General features: G+C 46.2%; 1 protein-coding gene across 3 annotated transcripts in view; it reads right to left on the reverse strand.

Moving 5' to 3' along the window:
• Positions 1 to 16411, reverse strand: part of LOC138751985 (TBC1 domain family member 20) — an 88654-nt gene that overhangs the window by 52403 nt on the left and 19840 nt on the right. For all 3 annotated transcript variants that reach the window (XM_069915108.1, XM_069915107.1, XM_069915109.1), the window contains 2 exons: positions 15435 to 15621; positions 5705 to 5806 (listed from right to left, as the gene is read on the reverse strand). In XM_069915108.1, coding sequence (XP_069771209.1) covers positions 5705 to 5806; positions 15435 to 15621 — 289 coding nt within the window. The remainder of the gene's footprint in view (positions 1 to 5704; positions 5807 to 15434; positions 15622 to 16411) is intronic.

Raw genomic sequence — 16411 nt, forward strand, 5'->3', positions numbered from 1 at the left:
GCCAGACATTTCTTCTTGTAAGGACTACAAGGGTTTTTCAACAGTCTGAACTCAGAACTTACAACCCATCTTCAAAATGGGGTTTTCAACAAGCCTGCCAGCTTGCCTTGTGGCACCCTCCAAAAGACACTGCATAACTCAGTTCTCACTCTCTCTAAAAGAGAAATCCTGTTTGGTCTTTTCTCTCTCTCTCTCTGTTTGCAAAACCACATGATCCCTCCTAGAACAGCAAACTGCAACCAGACAGAATCCTGTTTCTGCCTGGGCATCTGTTGTTTTAAAGACATTAGTCAATTTACTCCACAGCATCAGTCCAATTAACACCTACTTGTGAAGTCTCCACAGGCCTTCTTCAAAGTTTCTGTAAAGTCACTGTGGACATGAAGTCTGTCTTTCAGCAAAGATCTTGCATTTTAAATGAGATGTCTTTTGTGTAATGATAATGTCTGTTTGTGAAGTGATCTACACTAAACCCTCCCCACCACAATCTATCCCTTTTCAAGACATATTTATATAACATAAAATATAATCCTGACAGTACGTTTTCCCTGTGTCTGCACGGGTTTTCCCTGGGGCTCCAGTTTCGTCCCACCCTTCAAAATGTACATGGTTGTAGGTTAATTGGGTGTTATTGGGAGACATGGGCTCGTAGGCCAGAAGGGGCTGTTACTGTGCTGTATGTTTAAGATTTTAAAAAAACTGAAACCTCTATTAAGTCACCTCTCATCCTTCTTTGCTCCAAAAACAGGAGCCCTAACTCTAACAACCTTGCTTCATAAGACACATTCTCCAATTCACGCAACATCCTGGTAAATCTCTTCTGCACCCTCTCCAGAGCTTCCACATCTTTCCTGTAATGAGGCAATCAGAACTGAACACAATATTCCAAGTGTGGTCTCACCAGAGATTTATGAAGCTGAGACGTTACCTCATGGCTCTTGAACTTGATCCCAACTAATAAAGGCCAACACACTGTACACTTTCTTAACCACCCTATCAACTTGTGTGGCAGTCTTGAGGGATCTACAGATCTGGACCCAAAGATCTTTGCTTGTCCACACTGTTAAAAATTCTGCCTTCAAGTTTGACATTCCAAAATCCACCCAACTCTGAATCCTGTCTATATCCTATTGTAACCCAAGACATTCTCCATTCTCCACAACATCTCCAACCTTTGCATCATTCACAATCTTGTTTGCTCTGTTGGCCCCAAAAACGGCAGACATAGCTTCACCGACCTTGAATCATGGCTTGGCATATACAACAGAAGTCCTTTGTACAAACATACCGGACTTCTTAATTGCAATCACACGGTAGATGTAAAAAAATGGTTTTCAATGGTTGGAGAGTCTATAACAAGAGGGAACATCTTCAGGATTGAAGGGTGTCCACTTAGTACAGAGATATGGAGGAATTTCTTTAGCCAGAGGGTGGCGAATCTGTGGAATTTTTTGCCACAGGCAGTCGTGGAGGCCAGGTCATTGGGTGCATTTAAGGCAGAGACTGATAGGTTCTTGATTAGCCAGGGCATCAAAGGTTATGGGGAGAAAGCCGGATAGTGGGGCTGAGTGGAGAAAATGGATCATGAATGAATGGTGGGGTAGACTCGATGGGCTGAATAGCCTATTTCTGCTCTTATGATCTTATAGATTTGCAAGATACATCAGTACAAATTAAACTACCACAATATATCAAGATGCAAACAGGATAGACAAATAAATACTTGTTCTGCATCTGTATTGTTTGTCTGTGTGTGTTATGTCTGGTTGTGTGTCTGCATGCTTTGCACCAAGGACCAGAAAACACAGTTTGGTCAGGTGGTATTTGCACAATCAGATGACAATAAACTTGACTTGATTCCCTGCTGCACCGTGCAAAAGAACGTAATGTTTAAATAGTGCAGTGGTTCCAATGTTGTGTACAATTAGGGGAGTACAGGGAGGTTCAAGAGGCTGATAGCTGATGGAAAGAAGCCCTTCTTGAACCTTAGAGGTGATGGTCCTAACCTTCTGAGGGGAGCAATGAGAAGAGGTTGCAGCACAGTGATGTTGGCTGCCTTCTCGTGGCAGCACTTAATGCGGATGCCTTCCGTGGACAGGAGGTCAGAGCCTGTGACTGACTGAGCTGGATATGCTACTTTCTGCAGCTTTCTGCAATCCTGGGTACTCGAGTTTCCAAAGCAGGCTGTGATGTAACCAGTCAGCATATTTTCCACAGTGCTTCAGGAACTGAGTTACAGGGGAAGGTTAAACAGGTGAGGACTTTATTCCCTGGAAAGTAGAAGAATGAGGGGAGATTTGATAGAGATATTTAAAATTATGAGGGGGATGGACAGACAGGGTAAATGTAGGTTGTTTTTTTTTCCATTGAGGGTAGATGAAATACAAACTAGAGGACATGGGGTTAAGAGTGAAAGGGGAAAAGTTTAGGAGGAACATGAGGAGGAATGTCTTCACAGAGAGTGATGGGGTGTGGTACAAGCTGCCAGTGGTGAATGCAGCTCAATTTTAACGTTTAAGAAAAATTTGGGCAGGTACATGGATGGGAGGGGAATGGAGGGATATGGGCTGGGTACAAGTCAGTGGATCTAGGCAAAAAAATGGTTTGGCACAGACTAGAGGGGCTGAAAGGGCCTTTTTCTGTGCTGTAATGTTCTATGGTTCTAGAATGCTTGGAGATCTCTGACCCCATGCTAAAGAATTTACATCCTCAACTCCACTGTTCAGCATTGTCTGTGCATTCAATGGTACCTCTTGGCCCAAACATTTAATGACAGTCTGAGAATTCATCCTTTGCCTTGGTAATTTCCTTTTTTTGACACATTTTCACTTCTATAACAGCCATTCTCAACATTTATTTTGGCCATGGCCACCTTAGGACCTTCCCCGTAAAGGGGTCAAGTTCAGTTGGTTTCTACCGTATTTCTCTCCAAATGACTACACAAAAAATCTAACAAATATTTTATGATTTCTATCTGTGCCCCCCCCCCCCTTAAATGTGCTGTGGCCCCAGTTGAGAATGGATGCTCTATGGAATATATTTTTCTGCCAAAAGATCGGGTTGCCAATGGATCGAACAGGAGTCAGTATGGCCGCAGAGACGGGGGAGCATTGGAGGAAAATCCATGGACACTCGGTGTCTCTGAAGCGACACTAATGGTAACTCTGTCAGGTGGCAGAAGGCAATTCCCTGTAATATTACACGTTCTGTACTATGACATGACAATAAAGGAATCATGAAAAATAAACCAATTAATGGGTTAAGGTGCAGTTCTGGGTTTCCACACCAGAGGTCAACAGCGAGTTACCCAAGTTGTACATCTCCATCTGATCGAGTGGAATCAGAATTCATTCTTTTGATTTCACATCTGCCTCTGTTATTTCCATTTATCAATCGCCCTGGAGAATGGATACCAGCAGGCCAAACAACCTCAAAGGGAACTGCAACTGAGTCCATGTATATTCTCACCTAAAGATAGTCACAGTGTTACACAGTTTTGTTCCTCCCCGATCCAGTCCCTCCCGCCTTCATCTGGGACACTTCAGACACCCTCTATCACTTCAACAAATCCAGTTCCCTGAACTCGATTGCCTCATGTTTACCATGGATATCCAATCCCTATACACCTCCCCATACTGAAGGCCTTAAAGCCCTTCATTTCATTCTGGACAATAGAACCAACCACCACCCTACTCTGGCTGGCAGAACTTGTCCGCCCCTTCACTAATTTCCCCTTTGACTCATCCCACTTTCTCCAGGTTAAAGGTACCCGCATGGGTCCCAGCTACGCTTGCCTTTTTGTTGGCTACGTGGAGCAATCCATGCTACAAGCCTACAAGGGCAAGGCCCCTTTACTCTTCATCCACTACATCAATGACTATTTTGGTGCTGCTCAATGCACCATGAAGAGCTCGTTGACTTCATCCACTTAACTGCCAACTTCCTCCTTGACCTCAAATTCACTTGGTCCATCACTAGCAACACTCTCCCTTTTCCCAATCTCTCCATCTTGAACTCGGGAGACAAACTCTTAATGGGCATCTTCTACAAACCCACCAATTCCCACAGCTACCTTGACTACACCTCATGACTCTGTCCTCTGCAAGGATCCCATTCCTTTCTCTCAAATCCTCCGTCTCATCTGCTCCCAGATCGAGGTCTTCCATGCCGGATCTTATGGTTACCCCTTTGACTTGGAGAAAGTGTGATGAGTCAAAGGAGAAATTATTAAGGGTGAGGACAAGTTTTGCCAGATGTCCACCTTCTTCAAGCATTGTGGCTTTCCCTCTATCACCATAAACTTGGCCCTCACCTGCATTTCCTGCACATCTGCCTTGGCCCCCTCCGCCCCTATGTGCAACAAGGACAGGATTCCCCCATCATCCCCACCAGCGTCTGAATCCAACACATCCTCCTCCGCCATTTCCACCACCTATACGTGATCCCACCACTAGACACATATTCCCCTCTCCTCTCTTTGTCCACTCCTCCCTCCCCACCAACCGTTCCCTTGGCGACCTACCCCTGTGACCACAGGAGATGCTCCACTTGCGCCCACAGCGCCATTCAGGCCCCCAAACTGTTCTTTCAAGTGAACTTACATTCTGATTGTGAATCGGCAGGAGTTGTCTATTGCATCCGGTGCTCCTGCTGGGATCTCCTCTACATCGGACAGACTGGGAGATCACTTCATTGAGCACCTCGCCTCTATCCACCACAATAGCGTGGATCTCCCAGTGGCCACCCATTTCTATTCCCCTTCCCATTCCCTTGCCAACATGTCTGTCCATGGTCTCGTGCTCTGCCAGACTGGAGGAACAACACCTCATCTTCCACCTGGGCACCCCTCAACCGGATGGCGTTAATCTTGACTTCTCCGGTTTCCATTGAAACCACCCCCATATTCATCCCTCTGTCTCCTTTCTGCTCCGTCTCTCTATTTCCTTTCACAGAGGCAAAATCAATTCTCACCTTTCCTCTTATCCTATCCAATTAACACCTTCTGGTTGTTAGGTCTGGGCTCCTCTGCTTCCTATACTTCCCCCAGCCTTTAAATCAGACGCTTGTCTTTTTTTCACTAATACCCTGAAGAAGGGCTCAGGCCTGAAACATCGGTAATATACCTTTACCTCCTAGGGACACGGCAAGACCAGCTGAGCTCCTCCAATATTTCTTTGCTTGGACTACAATCACAGCGTCTCACCGTGTTTCACATAATTATATTCTCACGTAAAGACAGTCACAGTATAACTGCAGTCAAAGCTCAAAAAGGTGGGCTAGAGCCTACCAGAGACACGGGAATCTGAAAAAGCTGGAGGAACTCAGCAGGTCAAACAGCACCGATGGGAGTAAAAGAAAGGTCGACACTTGGACTGGAACCCTTAGTCGAGACTCGCTCTCTTTCTCTCGGCCCGCTGAGTTCCCCTGGATTTTTTTGCTCCAGATTCGCTGTCCCTTGACACTTCTCCAGCCAGAAGCTGAACTCAGATAGATACCAGTCATAAAATCTAGGCTGGCACTCCCTGCAGGGCTAAAGTTCAAGTTTATTGTCATCTGATTCTTCACGTGTACGTACAACCCGACAAAACAGTGTCTGTCCAGACCACCTGCACAGACATTGGAGATTCTGGTGAGGATAACCCAGCCATTCATGGAGGACCAGCTCAAAACACTGAAGGAGCTGTGATTACAATGAAAGCCTTACCTCTGCATGAAGGCGTGGAGTACCGGCTTCACCTGCTCCAGAATCGGCATCAGGTAGTTTAAAATGTGTTTGGTGCTGTCCATGGTGGGATCCATAAAGTCTCTGCAAAGTACAAGGGGACAGAGCTGAAGGTTACCCTTTGACCTCACGACATCTCAGAACTCAGCGCACCCCTCGCCGGGCAGTGTGCCACTAACATACCTAGCGCACTGCAGCCGCTTGACCGCCCAACTCTGATCCACAACACCTCCAACCTTCCTGTCATCTGCAAACATATTTGATGTACCCCTCCACTTCCTCATCCAAGTCATTTATAAAAATCACAAAGCACAGGGGTCCCAGAAAAGATCTCTGTGGAACTCTACTAGTCACTGACCTCCAAGCAGAATACATAAGATAGAGGAACAGAAGGCGGGCATTCAGCCCGTCGAGTTGGATCCGCCATTCCATCATGATCCATTCTCTCACTCAGCCCCACACCCCATAACCTCTGATACCCTGACTATTCAGATACCTAAAAATCTCTGCCTTAAATACACCCAATGACCTGGTCTCCACAGCCCTCCATGGTTGCAAATTCCAGAGGTTCACTGCTCTCTGGCTAAAGAAATCTTTCTCCCCCCCCCAAAAATAGATTTTATTCACAATAAAGGAAAACTATTCAGAGTTTGATCCCTCCTTACTTTCAGTGACATTCCCGTCACTGTATCATATTAGATTCCATTTACACCACCGTGTCACCTTGTTGCTTCTCCCCCCTCTGTTGTTTGAGGGACTTCCCCTTGATCTCAGCCCCTCAATTCCCAATAACATGGTCCTTCCCCACACCACCTTCGTGTTGGTTGCACCAAGCCTCAGTGAGTCCCTCAGCATGCCCTCCTGCAGCCTGGAACATGCCAGTCAACAGCGTTCCCTCACCGACATCTCCATGTGCTGAAAGACCGACAGGTTTCAGGCAGACAAAAGTGTGTCTTTCACCAAGCTGATGGTCTTTCAACAGTTCTGGATGCCCGACTCTGCTTGCATCCCCAATAACAGTTTGATAGAGAGAGCCCTCTGTCATGCTGCTGCTGGGGGTAAACCGTGACAAGGACCTTTAGAGGCTCTTGGACTATACTTGTGAAATATAGAAGCATGAGAAGAGATCAAATGGACAGAGTAGATGTAGATGTGAATAGGATGTTTCCCTTGGTGGGTGAATTCAGGACAAGGGGGCACAGTCTTAGAATTAGAAGGTACCCATTTAAGACAGAGATGAGGAGAAAGATTCTTTAGCCAGAGGGTCATGGATTTGTGGAATTCGTTGCCACATACAAATGGGGAGGCCTGATCATTGGGGGTGTTTAAAGGGGAAAATTGACAGGTCTAAAGGCATATGGGGAAAAGGCAGGAAATTGGAGCTAGAAGTAAAGACAGTTTAGCTCAGGGTGGATTTGCGGACCAGACTCAATGGGACGAATGGGCTACTTCTGTCCCTTTATCTTGTGATCCTTCTCCGCACACTCTTAGCGAAAATCCATTCAGAAAAGAGGTGGGCGACTGTCTCCACTCCACCGTAGTCACCACGAGGACAACATTTGCGGTGGGTGATGTTCCAGTTGTACAGGAAGGAACTAACTGGGAGGGCTCCTCTCACCGCCAGTCAGGCCAAAAGAAATCCCTCCTCATCTCGGTTATAAATGGAACGAGATAAGAGCATGAGGGGGGAAAAGCAAAGGGATATTCTAATGGAGGTGTGAGGAGTCCCAGTGCAGAGGAGGCCCAGCCCTGCCTCACTGAGCTGCATCATCTCTTCCTCTGTGCTAATAACTCAGGCCCGAAACATCAGTTATGTATTTCTACCTTTGCTGCCGAGTTTCTCCAGCTTTGTGTTTTTACTTCAACCACGGCGTCTGCAGACTTTGGTGTTTTAGTTCAGCACAACTTTGACTTTGCTTCCTGAACACTTGTGGGTGTATTTTATGGATTTTGGGGTGCCTCTCATGAAAATCACCCATCATGTACCATATTTTAGAGGTAACCTATTTTAAGTCTACGTCAAGCCTATAAAACTTTGAAGAGCAACGTCAATGAAAATTCATTTTCTGCATTCGCACTTGGACGTCTTCCCGGCTGATCTTGGTGCCGTCAGTGATGAACAAGGTGAAAGGTTTCACCAGGACATTGCGACTGTGGAAGAGCAGTATCAGGGCAACTGGAATCCGTCGATGCCGGCCGACTATTGTTGGTCACCGACACGTAAGTTATCAGATGCTGAGTACAAACGAAAATCAGTGGCAAAACATTTTCGGTCAGTTGAAGTAATGCAATGTGTTGGCGTCATTATGCGATTAAACATGTTAAGTTCAATAAAAGTTAATGTTTCTCCAATTTCCTACATGATACAGCAAATCTGAAATTATCTGTGTTCAGTTTGAGGTTATCTATTTTGATCCCCATTTTTAGGAAGCAAACCTTTTGGGGGAAAAAAATTGTCCAGTGTAATTCAATGTATGCACTGTGTGTCAGTGGAGAAGTTCTGCAAATCACCGCAGAATCTTCATCAAAGAATAAGATAAGCAATGCCATACGAAGTCAGAACAGCTGGATTGAGCTTTCATACAGCCAGTGGCTGAAGAGTCTGTAGTGTAGCTCCGTCTTCCTCGCATCAAACAGAGCAGAACAGTTCACCATATCAACAGAATCCATTGTAGAGCTTCATTTATTTTTCCACCAGTTGTCTTGAATGGACCTCCCATTCGTGCAAATGGTGACATACACCTTGCACTGATTTGTGACACCGTTTTTATTCTTGCTCCTCCTGTGGGACTGAGCAGAGGTTGACCTTGTGGGACTGAGCAGAGGTTGACCTTGTGGGACTGAGCAGAGGTTGACCTTGTGGGACTGAGCAGAGGTTGACCTTGTGGGACTGAGCAGAGGTTGACCTTGTGGGACTGAGCAGAGGTTGACCTTGTGGGACTGAGCAGAGGTTGACCTTGTGGGACTGAGCAGAGGTTGACCTTGTGGGACTGAGCAGAGGTTGACCTTGTGGGACTGAGCAGAGGTTGACCTTGTGGGACTGAGCAGAGGTTGACCTTGTGGGACTGAGCAGAGGTTGACCTTGTGGGACTGAGCAGAGGTTGACCTTGTGGGACTGAGCAGAGGTTGACCTTGTGGGACTGAGCAGAGGTTGACCTTGTGGGACTGAGCAGAGGTTGACCTTGTGGGACTGAGCAGAGGTTGACCTTGTGGGACTGAGCAGAGCAGAGGTTGACCTTGTGGGACTGAGCAGAGCAGAGGTTGACCTTGTGGGACTGAGCAGAGCAGAGGTTGACCTTGTGGGACTGAGCAGAGCAGAGGTTGACCTTGTGGGACTGAGCAGAGCAGAGGTTGACCTTGTGGGACTGAGCAGAGGTTGACCTTGTGGGACTGAGCAGAGGTTGACCTTGTGGGACTGAGCAGAGGTTGACCTTGTGGGACTGAGCAGAGGTTGACCTTGTGGGACTGAGCAGAGGTTGACCTTGTGGGACTGAGCAGAGGTTGACCTTGTGGGACTGAGCAGAGGTTGACCTTGTGGGACTGAGCAGAGGTTGACCTTGTGGGACTGAGCAGAGGTTGACCTTGTGGGACTGAGCAGAGGTTGACCTTGTGGGACTGAGCAGAGGTTGACCTTGTGGGACTGAGCAGAGGTTGACCTTGTGGGACTGAGCAGAGGTTGACCTTGTGGGACTGAGCAGAGGTTGACCTTGTGGGACTGAGCAGAGGTTGACCTTGTGGGACTGAGCAGAGGTTGACCTTGTGGGACTGAGCAGAGGTTGACCTTGTGGGACTGAGCAGAGGTTGACCTTGTGGGACTGAGCAGAGGTTGACCTTGTGGGACTGAGCAGAGGTTGACCTTGTGGGACTGAGCAGAGGTTGACCTTGTGGGACTGAGCAGAGGTTGACCTTGTGGGACTGAGCAGAGGTTGACCTTGTGGGACTGAGCAGAGCAGAGGTTGACCTTGTGGGACTGAGCAGAGCAGAGGTTGACCTTGTGGGACTGAGCAGAGCAGAGGTTGACCTTGTGGGACTGAGAAGAGCAGAGGTTGACCTTGTGGGACTGAGCAGAGCAGAGGTTGACCTTGTGGGACTGAGCAGAGCAGAGGTTGACCTTGTGGGACTGAGCAGAGCAGAGGTTGACCTTGTGGGACTGAGCAGAGGTTGACCTTGTGGGACTGAGCAGAGGTTGACCTTGTGGGACTGAGCAGAGGTTGACCTTGTGGGACTGAGCAGAGCAGAGGTTGACCTTGTGGGACTGAGCAGAGCAGAGGTTGACCTTGTGGGACTGAGCAGAGGTTGACCTTGTGGGACTGAGCAGAGGTTGACCTTGTGGGACTGAGCAGAGGTTGACCTTGTGGGACTGAGCAGAGGTTGACCTTGTGGGACTGAGCAGAGGTTGACCTTGTGGGACTGAGCAGAGGTTGACCTTGTGGGACTGAGCAGAGGTTGACCTTGTGGGACTGAGCAGAGGTTGACCTTGTGGGACTGAGCAGAGGTTGACCTTGTGGGATTGAGCAGATGTTCACCTTGTGGGACTGAGCAGAGGTTGACCTTGTGGGACTGAGCAGAGGTTGACCTTGTATGGCTGGAAGGGCCAACCCAGACTCTTCATGCTCAAGAACGGAGTCTCGCCAAGGTGATAGAGCCGAGAAGCTATTTCATATTGAAGAGTGGGCTCTCTCCAAGGTGATTCAGCTCCAGGAACCATTCCACATTCTTCACATTGAAGAGCAGGATATCTTTCCAAGCTGGTACGGCTAGAGGAACCATTCCATACACATGTTAAATGTGCCTCCTCTTTGTAAGAGAGCACTTCTAAAGATCTTAATTCAGGATTTTCAGCTCGAAGAGATGAATAAATAGAAAAGCAAATTTTTGCATGGTACAGTAGCCATGGACGGGAAGTCAATAGAGAGGGTCATTAAAACAACCAAAAAGATCACTGGGGGGGTCTCTATTTCCTCTACTGATGACATTCACTGGGAGCATTGCTTAGAGCTCAGAGATTTATTGAGGATCCCTATCATCCATCAGACAGGATCTTTCACCTATTACCATCAGGAAAGAGGTACAGGAGCTTTAAAATCAGGACTGAGAACTAGTTTCTTCCCGCAGGCTGTGAGATTGATGGATGATGTCCTGCAACCTTGGATCTCTCATAAATGAAACCAAGTAAATTGTTCCAAAATATTTATAGAACTTAACAGCACAGTACAGGCCCTTCAGCCCACGATGTTGTGCCGACCTATATAAACCTACTCAACAAACTAAACCTTCCCCAAATCACACGCAGAACCTTCTCTTTTTCTTGAATTCATGTGCCTGCCTTTAGAGTCTTTTGAATATCCCTATCGTACAGGGATCCACCACCACCCCCGGCAATGATTTCCAGGTACCCACTACACTGTGGGTATATACATTAAAAAAAAAGGTTTCCTCTCCTCACTTTGTACAGATGTCCTCTGGCATTTGCTATTCTCGCCCCAGGGAATAAGTGCTGGCTGCCTACGTCTCTCAAAATCCTTTTAATCTGCTAACCTTGCCTCATAAGACACGTTCTCCAATCCAGGCAACATCCTGGTAAATCTCCTCTGCCTCCTCTCCATAGCTTCAACATCCTTCCTGTAATGAGGCAACCAGAACTGAACAAGTGTGGTCTAACCCGAGTTTTAGAGAGCTCCAACATTTACCACATGATTATACATATTTATTTTAAACAATATATTTGATTTGTTTTTTAAATTTAGAGATACAGTATGATAACAAGTGGGAACAAGAGCACCTGGAGGAAATCCTCGCAGACACTGGGAGAACCTACAAATGCCTTATAGAGAGTGCGGAATTCTAACTTGAGGTTGCTGGTGCTTTAATAGAGCTACGCAAAAAATGGTGTTGCGCTCACCCCTACGGTAACCGTGCCATGCACTGTTATTACAGAATGTGCTGTGTATGTGTGTGCACTGTGGTCTGAAGAGACCCTATTTCATCTGGTTGTACATGAAGTCAGAAGATAATAAACTTGACCTTTGATAAAAGTGCATCAAATGGTAAGAGGTGCAGATAGGGAGGAAAACTGGAACCACGACGAGCTCAGAGGAAGATGATTGTGGTGGCTGGAGGTCAATCATCTCAGCCACAAGACATCTCTGCAGAAGCCCCTCAGGGTGGCTGCCAAACCCCAACCACGTTCAGCTTCTTTATCAACATGTTTGCTTCTGATTGCATAATTTTTAGCATAATTCAGGAACAGTCCACAACCAAATGAATATCCAGCCCGTGCTGATCTGTGGAGGATGGGTTCGTAAGTTTGCAGATGACATGATAGTGAGTGGTGTTATGAATACACTGGAGGGTTGCTAGAGGGATATTGAGAGCTGGGCTGAGAAGTGGAGGATGGAGTTTCACCCAGAAAAGTGAGAAGTGGTTCATTTCAGCAGGTCAAATCTAGGCAGAATGCAATGTCAATGGGACGTCTCTGAACAGAGTAGACAAACAGAGATCTTGGGATCCTTGTCCATAGGACACTCAAAGATGTGTGAGATTGATAGTGTTGTTAAGAAGGCATATGGTATGTTGATCTTCATCAGCTATGGGATTGGGTTCAAGAGCTATAGGGTGATGTTGCAGCTATACAAGACCTTGGTTAGACCCCACATGGAATATTGCGTTTAGTTCTGGTCACCTCACTGCAGTGTGGAGACTGTAGAGAGGGTCCAAAGGAGATTTACAAGGATGCTCCCTGGATTGGAATTGGTCTTTTCTCCTCGAAGCAATGGAGGGTGAGGGGGTGACCTGATAGATGTGTACGAGATGATGAGAGGCATTGATCATGTGGACGCCCAGAGGCTAACATGAGTGGGTGTAGTTTTGAGGTGCTTGGGAGTAAGTACAGGGGGGATGTTAGAGATAATTCCTTACACAGAGAGAGGTGAACACATGGAATGTGTTGCCGGCAACGGTGATGGAAGTGGGGACAATAGGATCTTTCAAGAGACTTGTGACAGAGTATATAGATATGTTTTTGTGAAATAAACTGGGAAAGATTTGTTAGAGTAGGTCACATACAAACACTTGAAAACAGATCTTATTTGAAATACTGGAACTCTGTCCCATGCTAGACAGATCAGCTCCACAGCTTTTGCAAGAGCTTTGAAGAGTGGTCAATGGATTGTTGTTTACAAAAGGCGACAAATGAAAGAGCATGTCAGAGCCACTATGTCGAGAGAGGTCGAAAGAGAGAGAGAGATACAGACAGCAGAAGTAGCTGGGGACTGGAAGAGGACAAGCTGGAAAGCCCGTTTGGAAGACGGCCTGGTCAAAGCCCTTGTGATTCATGCAAGAGGAGAGGAACAGACTGTTAAGAACTGGAACCATGAAAAATGAAGGATTATGCAGTGGGAAAATTCTTGGCAGCTGTTCAAGCAATAGGTCAGCACATTATTGGGGCCAAAGAGCCTGTAATTGTGCTGTAGATTTCAATATTCTATGACACAGATGACACCAAATTTGGAGTACTGTGTGCAGTTTTGATCACCGATAAGACAGGAATGGTATCAGCAAGATTGAGAGAGTGCAGAAAAAATTTACAAGGATGTTGCTGGGACTTGAGGACCTGAGCCATATGGAAAGGCTGAATAGGTTAGCACTTTATTCCCGGGAGCATTGGAGAATAAAAGGAAATTTGATGGAAATTATGGCGCAAGTGCATTGGAGAATAAAAGGAAATTTGATGGAAATTATGGCACAAGTGCAAGCAGGCTTTTTCCACTGAGGTTGGGTGAGACAAGAACTCGAGGACATGGGTCAAGGGTGAAAGGAGAAATATTTGGAGGCAACATTGCGGAGAACATCTTCAGCCAGAGGGCAGTGACAGTGTGGAACGATCTGCTAGCAGAGGTGGTGAATGCCGATTCGATTTTGACATTTAACATTGGACAGGTACAGTGAAAAAAACCCTGATATCCAGCATCTATGGAGCTTGGTAGATGCCAGATATGTTAATTTTCCAGTTATTCGAGATGGCGAGGCACACCAATTTTAATCTTGTCTTTTTTTAAAAACAGATTATATTCTTTTTTTTTGTAGTTTGCTAGAGGCTGTCAGTTGCTTGAATTCCAGTTTGGAGGGCTATGTTCTGGGCGCACATCGCTAAGACTAGGCAAACAAATAGTTTGGCACGGAATAGAGAGGCAAAAAGGCCACGTTTCTGTGCTGTAGTGTTCTAGGAATCTTCTGGAATTTTTTTGCCCAGCAAGGATAGGAAATTGAATCATTGAGCACATTCAGACAGATTTTTGATCTTTCGGGAAAATCAAGAAAAGTGAGACTGAGGCCAAGGTCAGTGTAATCATCATTTTACAGAATGGGAAACCAGGCTCCGATGGCAGAGTCCTATTTCTTATTCATTACAGGCTTGACCCTACCCCAGGTCAGACACAGAATCCAAGTGCCACAACCCTTAGACCCCCAGCCCAAAATGAGTGCAACGGTTAGCACAATGCTGTTACAGCAGGCAGCAACTCGAGTTCAAATCCTTCACTGTCTATAAGGAGTTTGTACATTCCCCCAGTATCTGCGCGAGTTTCCCCTCCTCCCCTCGCACTTCGAAACGTACAGGGGTTGCAAGTTCATTGGGTGGCACAGGTTCCTGGGCCAGCAGGGTCTGTTACTGTGCTGTACGTCTGAAAAAAAAAGAGAAATTGTTCCCAGTTCATGCTTGCAAAGTCCCAATAAGAACACAAAAAATAGGAGCAGGGGTCAAAAAATAGGAGCAGGGGTCAAAAATAGGAGCAGGGGTCAAAAATAGGAGCAGGGGTCAAAAATAGGAGCAGGGGTCAAAAATAGGAGCAGGGGTCAAAAATAGGAGCAGGGGTCAAAAATAGGAGCAGGGGTCAAAAATAGGAGCAGGGGTCAAAAATAGGAGCAGGGGTCAAAAATAGGAGCAGGGGTCAAAAATAGGAGCAGGGGTCAAAAATAGGAGCAGGGGTCAAAAATAGGAGCAGGGGTCAAAAATAGGAGCAGGGGTCAAAAATAGGAGCAGGGGTCAAAAATAGGAGCAGGGGCCAAAAATAGGAGCAGGGGCCAAAAATAGGAGCAGGGGCCAAAAATAGGAGCAGGGGCCAAAAATAGGAGCAGGGGCCAAAAATAGGAGCAGGGGCCAAAAATAGGAGCAGGGGTCATCCATCCGGCCCACCGAGCCTGCTCTGTCAGTCAATGGCTGATCTGATGTCAGGCTCAGCTCCATCTACTTGTCTTCTCCCCAACTTTGTAAAAATCTATCCAATTTCATCTTAAATATATTTACTGAGGTCAGCTCCACCGCTTCAATAGGCAGCAAATTCCATAATTCACCACCCTCTGGGAAAAGCCATTCCTCCTCACCTCTGTCCTAAATCTACTACCCTGAATCTTGAGGTCCTGCCCCCTCATTCTCATCTCCCCTACCAATGGGAACAATTTACATACATCTTATCTAAGCCTTTCATAATGTTATACATTTCAATAAGATCCCCTCCTATTCTCAGAAATTCTAGCACCCTCAACTCTAGAATCAACCTGGCGAACCTCCTCTGGTAAAACGACTGATTCTCAATCATGTCGGAGGAGAGAATAATCCCACAAGTGGATAGATCGATCATTCTGAGCAAGACTGCAGGGCTCAAATCACTCACACGTGGCTGGTGTGGATGGGAGGTGGTTACTGGCTCTTCACCTGAGATGATGGGAAGAGAGAATCTCCATTAGTGCGATGGCCATCCTTTCTCCGACCACCAGGAGAAAGGTCACAGCAACATCGTGATAGCCTTGATAATAGTGAAGTTGCTTATTCCTTTGCAAGACGTAGAGGATGACATTAATCAGTTGCTCTTGCAGCACTGCTCGCTGATCTGCTCGCATCCCTGAAAGCAAAAACAATAAATTAAAACACAGGAGAAATACAATCCGTTCAATCCAGTTCTAAACAGAAGTACCTGTACATGAAGGAAATAAACAGTATTCTGTTCAGACTCCCATTAATTAGAAACCGACTCATACACAGAAACAGAAAATGGGAGGTTATTCACCCCCTTGAGAATGCTCCACTATTCAACACGATCATGGTTGATCATGGGATTCCCCCCCCACCCCTGGAATGTATTCCTGCTTTCTCTTGTTATGAGGCCAGAGGACCCCAAAACCCAGCAGCAATAGAAATTCAGCAAGACAAATGGTTACTTAAACAAAAGTTACTTTTAATTTTCTTTAAATATAAAAACAGGATAAAACTTTAACATTACTAATAACCTAACTTAACCCCCTTCTAATTCTAAGTGCACATGTATGTAATGTGTCCAATCTCACTTCTCACTCCCCAAAGTTCACTGGTATCAGGCAATTCATTTATGAATTTCACCAGGCTTTGGTGCTTGAAAGGTAAATGGTTACCGCTTAGGAAGGTTCTTGTCAGTTTTCAGAGAGAGATTTCCTGCTCTTTGGACACACACAACTGATCCCTTCCGATCAGCCACTTCAGTGTCTTGCCGAAGAACCTTGCCCCCTCAGGGTTTACCAGATGATAACCTCTTTCTTTCAGGACACACAGAGTTCCTTTTTGTTTCCCTTATTTTAAGCAAAATATTATACGGCCAGCCATCTCCTCTTTTATGGACCACAAGGGCTTTTACCAAGCTGAACTAAGCACTCACAACC

Source organism: Narcine bancroftii, chromosome 1, assembly GCF_036971445.1.
Source record: "Narcine bancroftii isolate sNarBan1 chromosome 1, sNarBan1.hap1, whole genome shotgun sequence".
Classification (NCBI taxonomy): Eukaryota; Metazoa; Chordata; class Chondrichthyes; order Torpediniformes; family Narcinidae; genus Narcine; species Narcine bancroftii.